Here is a 13,008-nt window from a genome sequence, read left to right as displayed (position 1 = left end):
TTTTATCAAAATTAGAGCGAATCCGCAAAACTCAGAATAAAAACCGTGAATTAAATCTGAATTGAAAGGGAAAATCATGAGGGAAAACGATAAGAGAATACTGGGGAATCGATTTTTGTAATTAATTGGAGGAAGAAACACATGGGGATGTAAAAAAAAGGTGGGAAAACCCGAAAGGTAAAAGAAAAGGAAGGAAAAAAAAAACGAAAAACGTCGAAAAAACCCAAGCCCAAAAAAGAAGCGGACGGAGAAAAGGAAAAACAAAGAAAAAAAAAGGCCGACGAAAAAAAAAAAAACGGTGAAAAAAGAAAAAACGGATGAAAGGAAAACCAGAAACCTTACTTATTTTTTTATTAGATATATATAGATATAGATATATAATTGAGTAAAGTTCACGTGCACCTAGAATCTCAACCATATAGATGTGTGCCAAGATATTTGCTAACCAAATGTACCTTGCCTCCATGGAATGAACGATTATTATAGAGGAACAACAACGACGAGGTACGTACAATGCACCTGTAGCACTGACAAGGGACATGTATTTATTTTGATTGATCTCCTACCTGATATCTCCTCCTCTCCTACCTGCTCGTCATGAGATAGACACACACAGTAAGAGTCAACATCATAATTTAAAATTTTATTCGTATATTTGGGTAAGTGAACATTTCGAGTTAGTTAATCCAATCGATTTTACACGTCAAGTGCTATTAGTGTTAAGTGGGGTGAATTATATTATTTTGTTAGTTACAAGATCAAAAAGATTTTTTACAAGTGATGCCAAGTGATATATCATTTTCTGGATATTACTTTGCAATACATACATATAACATATGCATGTGTGTGTACACACAGATATATATGCATGTGTGTGTACACACAGATATATACACATATACATATACATATGTGTGCATAGGATATATTCCTATGTATGTATGTATGTGGATACATCACATAAGTGTCAAGCTCTTAGACAGTGATGTGTGTGTCGAGTGCTAGAGACTGGGCACTTGTTATTTGTCCATATATATGTACTATCACGCTCATTTCTCCATGGTATCTTGTCAGTATGTATTTTGGCATTTACGGTATGATAATGATCGGGAGAGCAAAGGAAGATGAGATGAAATCGGGTATAAATTGGAGGAATTTAGCACTATCGCTTCTCGCCTAGAACTTGCATCCCTGAACTGTTCTACAATATAGATCTCATGGATGAGATGGCTGCACGAACATGGTTGTGGTTGCTACTGTCCCCTCTCATCCTCCTACTGCTGCACTATGCTCTGGCCCTGCTAACTGCATGCCAAGCGAGGAAGAACCCCTTGCCACCTTCACCTCCAGCCTTGCCATTCATCGGGCACCTCCACCTCATCGGCGCCCTCCCTCACGTCTCCCTCTGCCGCCTCGCCACGAAGCATGCGCCCGACCTCATGTTCCTCCGACTTGGCACGTCGTTGCCGGTGCTCGTCGCTTCCTCGCCCCGTGCCGCCGAGGCCATCCTGCGCACGCATGACGACGTGTTCGCGTCGCGGCCACGCACCGTTCTAGCGGATATCATCTTCTACGGCTCGCGCGACATTGGCTTCGCACCGTATGGCGAGGATTGGCGGCAGGCAAGGAAGCTTGTGAACACGCACCTGCTGAGTGTCAACAAGGTGCAGTCGCTATGGCTTGCCCGTGAGGAGGAGGTAACAAGTGTTACTTCATGCCTTCATATTAATAACTGTCCAAGTTGTAAACATTGGGACCTTGTTTCTCCGAACCAACATATTTTGTAACTTGTTTTCATATTTCAAGGATGATCGATTACATCATTTAATGAAATAATAAGATATAGATCCTCCGTTTCAGGTTATAAGTTCGTTCTGGCCAAGTTTGTACGAGTAGAAAAAAAATAGTAACATTTTCGACCGAAGATAAATTTATTATGAAAATGTATTCAATTATTGATTTGATGAAACTAATTTAGTATATATGTGTTTATAAATTTATTCAAACTTGAAACAATTGGACGTTGACCAAAGTCAAAACGACGACTTAGTAAGACAACTATCTTTGCTCCCAAAGTCTATTGATTGGAGAAAAGAAAAAAATGTTTTTGATGCCGGTGCTTCAAAATTATGACAGTGTAATTTGATCACCCTGACTACACGAATCTCAAAATCCTGATGCGTTTATCTAGTATTGGTCTGATCTTCAAATATTTCATTACCTTTCCTTTGGTACTCTCGAGGACTTCTAACTATTTTCATGCTAGATTTTCTACTATATATATTAATAGATTTTCTACTATTACTTTCATAATATGTTATTTTATTATTTCTTTGGTTTAACTATTACCTGAAAAGATCGTGATAGGTTGTAAATTCCAGAGTGAAATAGTGGATGGAATTATCTTCCTGGGCATTCAAGTACAACAAAATTTAACCCACTTTTCTTAATACCACTACCACGATTTTCATGCCGACTATGTTTATTTAGACAAAATGGCACATCCAGTTGAGCTACTTCGTACTTCACCAGTGGAACTTTTATGCTTGCCATCTTCACACCTCCTTCCTACTCCTAATCCTGAAATATTGTAATAGAAGAAGGTGAAACCCATCTCATAAGAACAAATTGAGAGTACAAGAAACCATCTCCATACTTGTAGCCTCCAAGTTCTACTTGCGCATGATAAGATCAATCTGGGATGACAATAACACACCTTAGGAAATGGGAGGGTATTGCATTTGAAGTTAGGGTATTTTGGATACTTCATTATCTGTATTGGGTTGAGAATTCAACAAACTCTAAAAAGAGTGACGGTAGTGATATTCTTGAAAGAAGAAAATGACGTGTGTTTTGACTTTACATGAATGGGAAAGTTCGTGTGGTATTTTTCTGAATTTGACGTGTCACCTATGCTATGAACCGAATTTTCCTTCTTTTTTACTACGGCACCCAATTATTACCATTTGGAATCATTAAATTGGTCATGAAAACCTTTTTTTTTGTCAAGCTGACTTATGGAACAAGAATAGTTAAGTTATTCTGTAAGTTGATGTTCTGAACTTAATTTTGTGTTGGTCATGCAATACTTGCACCAACGTATATACAATTTAAAACCATAAAATGTGATAGGTGAAAGTTGTGATGGAGAAGATAAGCAAAGCGGCATTCGCACGTGAAGCAGTGGATATAGGCCAGATTCTTTGCTCATTCACAAACGATCTCGCATGCCGTGTTGTGTCAAGGAAGTTAGTCGGGGATGACAGGCAGAAAAAGCTCCTCCAAGAGTTGGTTAATAAGACAATAAAGCTGCTTTCTATCTTCAACGTGGAGGAGTACTTTTCAATTTTAGCTCGGATTGGCGTGATTGGGAAGGTGATGTGCGCAAGAGCTGAGAGGTTGAAAAAGAGGTGGGACATGCTGCTGAAAAAGCTGATCGACGACCATGAGAGCAAGTGCGATTCATACTTAGTATGTGGCCGTAACAAAGATGACTTTGTGGACATTTTACTGTCTGTTAGGAAGGAGTATGGTCTCACCGAAGAACATGTCAAAGCTATTCTTGAGGTAATTAATTACTCCGAGTGTACTCTAAAAATTATTTATTATGCATAGTATAGCATGAATAAACCATTCTTGGCTATGCACAATTGCACAAGACATTTATGAGTTGTTCCAATCATCATATTAGACAGCTCCATTTGCAATTGTCGGGATATTCAATAGTCGTATTTTAATTAGAAAAATGGCCGTGCCTTATTTTGCAATTCGCATAAGCCAAGCATCAATTTCAGAAAGTATTTCAGGAAATACAATCAAAGACTGTTTTGTAGATCCATTTTTACTTACAGACTCAAACTGATTTATCCAAATCTAGTCGAACAATCTATTCACACAAAATGTTAAAACCTGCATTTTACAAAGTAAAATGTGTCAATGTTCACTCTCTGCATTGAAACCTATAATCTACTTGTGCATAAAAGTGTCAATTGGATAAATATATTGTACTTTAACAGGGTCATCTTAAGTTTGATCTTCACCAAATTATAAACCAACAGGACGTCTTTATTGCGGGAACACAGTCGTCTGCTCGGGTGATCGAATTCACCTTTGCTGAGCTCATGCGGAAGCCACACATGCTCAAGAAGGTGCAGGATGAGGTGAGGGCTTCCATTCCCAATGGACAAGCAATTGTTAGTGAAGTTCAAGTTAACAACATGACTTACCTGAGAGCAGTTGTGAAGGAGGTACTAAGGCTGCACCCTGTGGCACCACTCCTTGCGACACACGTCTCCATGGCTGACTGCAACATCGATGGGTATATGATCCCTTCAGGGATGCGTGTCTTGGTCAACGCCTGGGCCATTGGTAGGGACGAACGCTTCTGGGATGATCCAGAGAAGTTCATGCCAGAAAGGTTTGTTGAAAGTGTGAATGGTTCTGCCACTGCGTCAGTCAACTTTTGGGTGAATAACTATCAATACTTGCCATTTGGTTCTGGAAGGAGAATGTGCCTCGGGATGAACTTTGCCATGGCAGTTATCGAGATCACACTAGCGAACCTTCTCTGGAAATTTGATTGGGCGCTGCCTGCACATGCAATGGAGGTTGATATGTCAGAAGAGTTTGGGTTGTCGGTGCGTCTGAAAGAAAAGCTATTGTTGGTTCCAAAGCAACATGTGTAGCTGCTAGCAAGTACTCGAAGGAATTGAATTGTCCAACTTTAATGTGAGAAAGTCTACCATGACCTATGGGGGTCTACACTAATGTTTACCTCTGGACAAAGTCATTATACACCGTTTCTCTATGCTTCAACCCTTGGAGGATCCAATTCTTATCACAAATTATGTGTGTAACAAGTAATAATTTTTGCATGGTTGTCGATGCTTAATCTGTTTGTTTGTTTACTTTGTGTATGCAGTGGTGTGGAGATTATGGATACCCCATATCTACATGGCGGTTATATTCCAGCTGGGTACAGGATACCGAATAAAGATAGAATATCTTCATGAGGACTCGGGTTAGATTCTAAACTTGTATGTCAAGGAAATATCCGGGATCCTAGTCGGTTACGATTGTATTTTATCTGTAATCCCATATTCTGTTAAGATATGGACTGTATTTTGTAAAGCGGACTCCTTCCCCTATATAAGGAGGGGTCCGTATGCCTCTTGGGGCGCGATTTTTTCCCTAGATCATACAATCAATAATACACTCGGCGGAATCATCCCCGGACAGGACTAGGGTATTACTTCTTGAATAAGAAGGCTTGAACCTGTACAAAATTCCTTGTCTCCTAACCCATCCACTTTCATAGCTTGATAGCCACCCCCTTTTATTATTGCCGAAATCTTGTTTCGACAGTTGGCGCGCCAGGTAGGGGTAGCGTCAAGTTTTTGCCGACTAAGTGCGATGGGTTCCGTCTCCGGCATCGACGACTTTGCCTTCCCTCCCGGGCAGGCGTTCCGGTTCGGCAGCCTCAACTTCATCACCAACGACTTCGGCAAGATCTCTCTCCTTGACTCGGATTCGAACCAGTCGGGGAGAGATCAGGTCCCCGCACCGTTCGGTATTCCGAACTCGGCCGAGGCCTACTCCAAGATTATCTCTCCCGAGTCGGCTTCAAACCACTCGGACGAGATCCAATCTACTTCTCCGCGACCAGATCAAGATGACGGGTCCGATCCCTCAATCCTGATGAACTTCCTGATGATTTGGCCGCTGTCTTCATAGCCAAGACATCTCCCACTCGAAGATCTAGGCGAGCTCCGGCTTCGGCCCCGATCCAATCTAGATCCAGGGAGGTTGGCGTTATACTCCAACCTCTTGGGACAGTCTCGACGAAAGAGTTGGATGGCTACCTCAGCTCCCCTGGCGTCAGTTCTCGACCAACCGAGATCCTCGACTACGACGACTTCGGCTACCACTACGACCATGGCGACTTCGACGACTTCGACGACAGCTATGAGGATAACTACACGCCTCTCTTTTTCAGTGTATTCATGGCTGACAACGAAACGGAGGAACAGCGTCGAGCCAGGGAAGCTGAGGAAGAGCGCACACGGCAAGAAACTGAACGTCGCTGACTGGAGGAAGAGCGACAGCGACAGGAGCGAGAACGACTACAGCGTGAGCAGCAAGATCGCGAACGGATTGCAAAGGAGGCTGAAGATCGACGGCAGCGCGCCTTGGAATCTGGGCAACGAGCGAGAGAGCTCATTGGACAACAAGACGTCGATGGAACAGCAGTTTTTCGCACCCCCCAGCAGAACGCGGTTGCAGTAATCACTCTCCTCGACACCCTCCTCAAGGAAGATGTACTCAATCAAGCTGATCATGTTGTAAAAATCTTGAATCAGACGAAGACCATGATCGCTACTTCGGTTCCAGCCAACTCCGCAAGCGCCCACACCCCGACTGGTAGCCGAGTCCCTCATCTTCGATCTTAAGACTATCACCAACCAAGCCTCAGCATTACCGGCGCCGGATCTAGTCGCAGGAGCAGGGGACATGATGAACGATCTGTTCGTTCGCCTCCTGAACGATATAGGGAGCGTCGAGGTGAACGACCACACTCCCCACATCAAAGGCGTCCCATCGATCTTAGCGACACCATTAACCAATGCCGCGCAGCAAAAGGCTATCATTCACCAGATCGCTACGACGACGATGTAGACGGAGTTGCTGCCTTCACAAGCGATCTGCGTCGAGTGGATTGGCCAGCCGCCTTTAAGCCGACTAGAATCGAGAAATATGACGGCACCACCAACCCTTAGTCTTGGCTCATCGTCTATGGTCTCGCAATCCGCGCAGCAGGAGGAGATAGTAAAGCCATGGCGAATTATCTACCTGTGGCCCTAGCAGATTCTGCCCGGTCATGGCTTCACGGACTACCCCGCGGCACGATCGGATCATGGGCAGAGCTACGCGACCACTTCATCGCCAACTTCCAAGGCACTTTTGAACGGCCTAGTAGACACTTCGATCTCTACAACATCATTCAGAAGTCTGGAGAATCTCTTTGAGATTACATTCGACGCTTCTCTGAGCAACGCAACAAGATCTCCGACATCGCCGACGATGTCATCATTGCCGCCTTTACTAAAGGCATTCGCCACGAGGACCTAGTCGGCAAGTTCGGATGCAAACCTCCCAAGACGGTCAAGCAGATGTTTGAAAAAGCCAATGAGTACGCCAAAGCCGAAGATGCTATTACGGCGTCCAAGCAGTCGGGCACTACTTGGAAGCCAAAGAAGGATACGCCGACCACAGGAGGGAGTGGAAGTAACAACCACAAGAAGCCCGAAGAACTTGTGGCAACAACCTCTCCATCTTCCCGACAACGTTCCCGCGTCAACACCTTCGACAAGATAATGAACTCCCAATGTCCGCATCATCCCAACTCCAACCACGTGACCAAAGATTGCTTCGTCTACAAACAGTTTGCGGAGCAATATGTGAAGAGCGCACGTAAGCCCTCAGACGGAGATCAAGGCACATCAAAAAAGAAAGATGATGAAGACGATGCCTCGACTGGTTTTCAAGATCATCGCAAAGAACTCAATCACATCTTTGGTGGACCCCTGGCTTATGAATCTAAGAGAAAGCAGAAGCTAACAGAACGGGAGATCAATGCGGTTCAGCCTAACACGCCCCAATACCTTCGGTGGTCAGAGATAGCAATTAAGTTCGACTGCTCGGATCATCCCGACCGAGTGGTCCACCGGGGTGGTACCCCCTGGTACTAGACCCAGTGGTTCGTAACGTCAAGCTCCGAAGAACTCTCATCGATGGTGGCAGTGCACTCAACATCCTTTTCGCCAAGACCCTTGACGATATGCAGATTCCTCGAACAGAATTAAAGCCGAGTAATGCACCCTTCCACGGTGTCATCCCAGGATTATCCGCTACACCACTCGGCCAGATCACTCTTCCGGTTACCTTCGGCACTCGAGAAAACTTTCACACAGAAAATGTTTGTTTCGAAGTTGCTGATTTTGAGACAGCGTACCATGCTATACTCGGACGACCGGCTCTAGCCAAATTCATGGCCGTCCCACACTACACCTACATGATGATGAAGATGCCTGGTCCTCGAGGAGTCATATCACTACGGAGCGACATCAAGCAAGCCGTCACATGTGACAAAGAAAGTTGCGAGATGGCCCAAACCCATGAGATCACTCTCGCTCGCGAAGAGATCCGACTAGCTACGACCACGGCAAGCGAAGGAGAAGTGCCCGCGAACAAGTTGTCAAAGACCGAAGAAAGCAACGACAAAACTAAGAAGATTCCACTAGATCCCTCAGATCCTACCAAAACTACTGTAATAGGCGCTGAGTTAGATTGTAAATAGGAAAGCGCGCTCATTACCTTTCTTCAGAATAATAAACATATTTTTGCGTGGAAACCATCTGATATGCCTGGTATTCCCAGAGAGGTGATTGAGCACTCTTTACATGTCAAGGAAGATGCCAAACCCATCAAACAACGACTCCGCCGTTTTGCACAAGATAGGAAGGATGCAATCAAAGAGGAATTAGCCAAGCTGTTAGCAGCAGGCTTCATCAAAGAAGTCCTCCACCCCGACTGGCTGGCTAACCCAGTCCTGGTTCGGAAGAAGAGCGGGCAATGGCGCATGTGTGTCGATTACACCGACCTCAACAAGTCTTGCCCTAAAGATCCTTTCGGATTACCTCGCATTGACCAGGTGGTTGACTCAACAGCCGGCTGCGAGCTACTCAGTTTCTTGGACTGTTATTCGGGATATCATCAGATCCGACTTAAATAATCCGACTGCTTGAAGACCGCATTTATTACGCCCTTTGGGGCCTACTGCTACATCACCATGCCCTTTGGATTGAAGAACGCGGAGCAACTTATCAACGCATGATTCAAAGATATTTTTCAACTCAGATCGGCCGCAATGTTGAAGTTTATGTTGATGATGTAGTCGTCAAGACCAAGCAGAAGGATGACCTGATCGCGGATTTAGAAGAAACTTTTGAAAGCATTCGTGCTTTCAGGATGAAACTAAACCCTGAAAAGTGCATCTTCGGAGTACCGTCAGGGAAGTTGCTCGGATTTATGGTATCTCAAAGAGGCATACAGGCCAACCCGGAGAAAATCAATGACATCCTCAACATGAAACCGCCAAGCTCCTAAAAAGATGTCCAAAAGCTGACTGGTTGCATGGCGGCGCTCAGCCGGTTCGTTTCGCTACTCGGTGAGCGGGGGATGCCCTTCTTCAAGTTGCTGAAGAAAACTAACAATTTCCAGTGGGGATCCGAAGCACAAAAAGCCTTTGAAGACTTCAAGAAACTTCTCACTACTTCGCCAGTTTTGGACTCGCCACATCCGCAAAGCCGCTGCTGTTATACGTGTCGGCGACCTCTCAGGTTGTGAGCACGGTCCTGGTTGTCGAACGTGAAGAGGAAGGCCATGTTCAAAAAGTCCAACGACCAATCTACTTCGTTAGCGAGGTTTTGGCCGACTCCAAGACGAGATATCCCCAGGTTCAAAAGTTATTATATGGCGTCTTAATTACCGGTTATTATATGGCGTCTTAATTACCGTCAGGAAATTGTCTCACTACTTCCAAGGTCACTCGGTCACGGTGGTCACATCGTTTCCACTCGGGGATATACTTCATAACCGCGACGCAAACGGACGGATTGCGAAGTGGGCCTTAGAATTGATGTCTTTGGACATATCTTTCAAGCCACGAACTTCGATCAAGTCACAAGCTTTAGCTGACTTCCTCGCTGAGTGGACCGAGTGCCAAGAAGACGTGCCAGAGGAAAAGATAGAATATTGGACTATGCATTTTGACGGGTTGAAGAGGCTTACAGGCACTGGAGCTAGGGTCGTTTTAATTTCCCCGACTGGAGAAAGGTTGAGCTACGTGTTGTGGATACATTTTTCTGCGTCCCATAATGTGGCGGAATACGAGGCGCTCCTCCATGGATTAAGGATTGCCATCTCTCTAGGCATTCGCCGATTAATCGTCCGTGGAGACTCTCAGTTGGTTGTTAATCAAGTTATGAAAGAATGGTCCTGTCTAGATGATAATATGACCGCTTATCGACAAGAGGTACGCAAGTTGGAAGATAAATTCGATGGACTCGAGCTCACCAATATCCTCCGACATAACAATGAGGCAGCAGACAGACTGGCCAATTTTGGTTCAAAACGGGAAGCAGCTCCTTCAGATGTGTTCGTCGAACATCTTTATGAACCAACCGTGCCCAGAAAAGAAACAATTGAAGCCATGGATACTCAAGGCGTAAGCATGATTGAAGCCGACTGGAGAGAACCTCTCATAAAATTTCTAACCAAACAAGAACTCCCTCAAGACAAAAATGAAGCCGAGCAGATTTCCAAGCGCAGCAGACTCTATGTCATTCATGAGATCGAGTTGTACAAGAAAAGTCCATCAGGAATCCTGCAACGCTGTGTATCTTTGGAAGAGGGAAGACAATTGCTAAAAGACATTCATTCAGGCATCTGTGGTAATCACGCTGCCGCACGAACCATTGTTGGCAAGGCTTATCGGCAGGGTTTCTTCTGGCCCACAGCTGTTTCCGACGCCGACAAAATTGTGCGAACATGTGAGGGTTGTCAATTCTTTGCCCGACAAACTCACTTACCAGCTCAGGAGTTACAAACCATCCCGCTGTCTTGGCCGTTTGCGGTTTGTGGGCTTGGTATGGTCGGCCCATTCAAAAAGGCTGTCGGTGGTTATACCCATCTCTTTGTAGCTGTGGAAAAGTTTTCCAAGTGGATTGAAGCCAAACCGGTCGTCACAATCACTGCAGACAAAGCTAGAGATTTCTTCATCAATATTGTACATCGGTTTGGAGTACCGAATCGTATCATCACTGATAACGACACTCAATTTATGGGCGGAATATTTGAAAAATTTTGTGAAGACTTTGGCATTAAAATTTGTTACGCCTCTGTGGCACACCCCATGAGTAACGGGCAAGTCGAGCGCGCCAATGGCATGGTACTTCAAGGGATCAAAGCACGAGTTTTCGACCGACTGCGTCCCTATGCTGGCAAGTGGGTAGAACAGCTGCCATCTGTACTTTGGTCTTTACGCACCACCCCCAGTCGGGCTACTGGCCAATCGCCGTTCTTTCTGGTTTATGGCGCAGAAGCAATGCTGCCGAGTGAGGTAGAATTTGAATCCCTCCGATTTCGTAACTTCCGGGAAGAGCGCTATGAAGAGGATCGAGTGGATGACATCAACCGACTGGAAGAAGCCCGTGAAGCAGCCCTAATCCAGTCAGCTCGGTATTTACAAGGGTTACGCCGTTATCATAATCGGAATGTTCGATCGCGAGCCTTTTTAGTCGGCGACCTGGTTCTAAGGAGAATTCAAACTACACAGGATCGGCATAAGTTATCTCCCTTATGGGAAGGACCGTTCATAATCGCTAAAGTCACTCGGCTAGGTTCTTACTGACTCAAGCGTGAAGATGGTACTCTTGTCAACAATTCTTGGAATATTGAACACCTTCGTCGATTTTATGCTTAGGCATTTCGTTTGTATTTTTCCTCTTCGACTGCTAACTTCACGTTTTTCCTTGAAGTTTTCAGTCGGGGGGCTACTATAATAATAATGGAACATGATTTTTTCAATTTGCTTACTTGATTTATCATTGCCCTGCTTGATTTTTTGGCTTAGACAATGAGGACTGAAAGTTTTTAATAACATTTCCGAGTTTTAGGCTCAATAAGGTTTGACAAAAGCTTTTAAGAAATCAGAAGCTAAGTTTGGGATATCTAGCACAGCATAAATTCATCAGTATTGTACAAATTGATCTTCCATTATCATCAGAACCACTGTTACTAATCAGTGTCAGTTTTTTCATCGTCGGAATTATCAGACCCAGTCGGCCGAAGGTCGCCATCCTGGAATCTCTTGACTATGTCAGCAGCAATCTTGTCAGCGGCTTTTTGCGCATCATTGATGAGGTTGAGGGCTGTTTCTTCGCTTGTCCTGTCTGCAAACCCATCAACGGCGTTAATATCGATTTTGGGATATAAAGATTTGGTCATAGCTAATGCCATGCTTGCTCCCATACTTCCAGCCTCCCTGATATTCTTGAAGTAATTATCCGGAGCGACTCTTAGCTTGTCAAAGATCTCGGAAGCGTCAAGTGTACTCAAACCGGCGTTATTGAAGAACATGGCTTGGATGAGTGGGGTAGCGGCATTAGCGACTTTATGCCTGGCCCCTTCAAGCCTATTGATCTTGTTGACTAAGACATCAAACTGTGCCTGGGACTTGATTTTGCGATCTGCACGAATAAATTTGTATCAACAAGTGGCTGTAAGAACATGGGGAACTAGTTATCATTACCTTCAACATCTTTTAAGGCCAAGTCCCTCTGCTTTGCTAGTTCTGCCTTGTCCTTCTCCAGAGCTTCGACCTGCTTCTCTAAGTCGGAAATCCTGGAGGCTTGCACTGTAATGTTTTTCGGTTAATCGATATGACAAGGAAGGTTTCACGAATACGTCAGACAGATATGGTGTTTACCTTTGGATGAACCACTCAATTCATAGTTGGATTCTTGAAGCTCAGAGATTCTATTCCTCAGATCATGCTCAGTTTTCCTCGCGAGCTCTCTGACATCATGTAACTGGTTTCTGGTGGCTTCAAGAGTTCCAAGATGGGGAACTAATTTCTCAAGAGTCATGGTCTTTGCCTCATTCGTAAGATGGATTCTCTACAGCAAGAATTTACCGGCGTTTTCAGCAAAATATGAGATAGGACAATTAAAGCTATGCGTAAATGGACTTACATTCACAATGCGAGTGGCTTGGCTGATTGCCTTCTTCAGCAAGCATACTTCCTCATCTTCTTTTTGTTTGTTTATTACGATTCCTTGAGGTTGCCTATCATCGTCCCACCACTTGACTAGGATGGGAGGGCGCGAGTCTTCAGCTGCTTGTATACAGGGAATTTCTTCTTTGTCACCAATCATTGGTCCTAATGTA

The 13,008-nt window shown here is 44.6% G+C and overlaps 1 protein-coding gene across 3 annotated transcripts; it reads left to right on the top strand.

The window, feature by feature from the left end:
- Positions 1–1,160: 1,160 nt before the first annotated feature.
- On the top strand, positions 1,161–5,285 carry LOC127755343 (indole-2-monooxygenase-like). Of its 3 annotated transcripts, XM_052281000.1 has the most exons (4): positions 1,161–1,697; positions 3,133–3,567; positions 4,017–4,728; positions 4,922–5,285. In XM_052281000.1, the coding sequence occupies exons 1-3, from the start codon at positions 1,218–1,220 to the stop codon at positions 4,683–4,685; spliced, it is 1,584 nt and encodes a 527-aa protein (XP_052136960.1). In that variant the 5' UTR covers positions 1,161–1,217; the 3' UTR covers positions 4,686–4,728; positions 4,922–5,285. The 3 variants fall into 3 exon arrangements, with proteins under 3 accessions (XP_052136960.1, XP_052136961.1, XP_052136959.1); XM_052281001.1 differs by lacking the exon at positions 4,922–5,285 and having other exon boundaries at positions 4,059–4,873; XM_052280999.1 differs by lacking the exon at positions 4,922–5,285 and having other exon boundaries at positions 4,017–4,873.
- Positions 5,286–13,008: the final 7,723 nt, after the last annotated feature.

The sequence above is a fragment of the Oryza glaberrima genome, chromosome 11, assembly GCF_000147395.1.
Source record: "Oryza glaberrima chromosome 11, OglaRS2, whole genome shotgun sequence".
NCBI classification, from domain to species: domain Eukaryota; kingdom Viridiplantae; phylum Streptophyta; class Magnoliopsida; order Poales; family Poaceae; genus Oryza; species Oryza glaberrima.
Note: the sequence above shows the minus strand (reverse complement) of the source record. Positions and strands in the feature narration are given on the sequence as shown.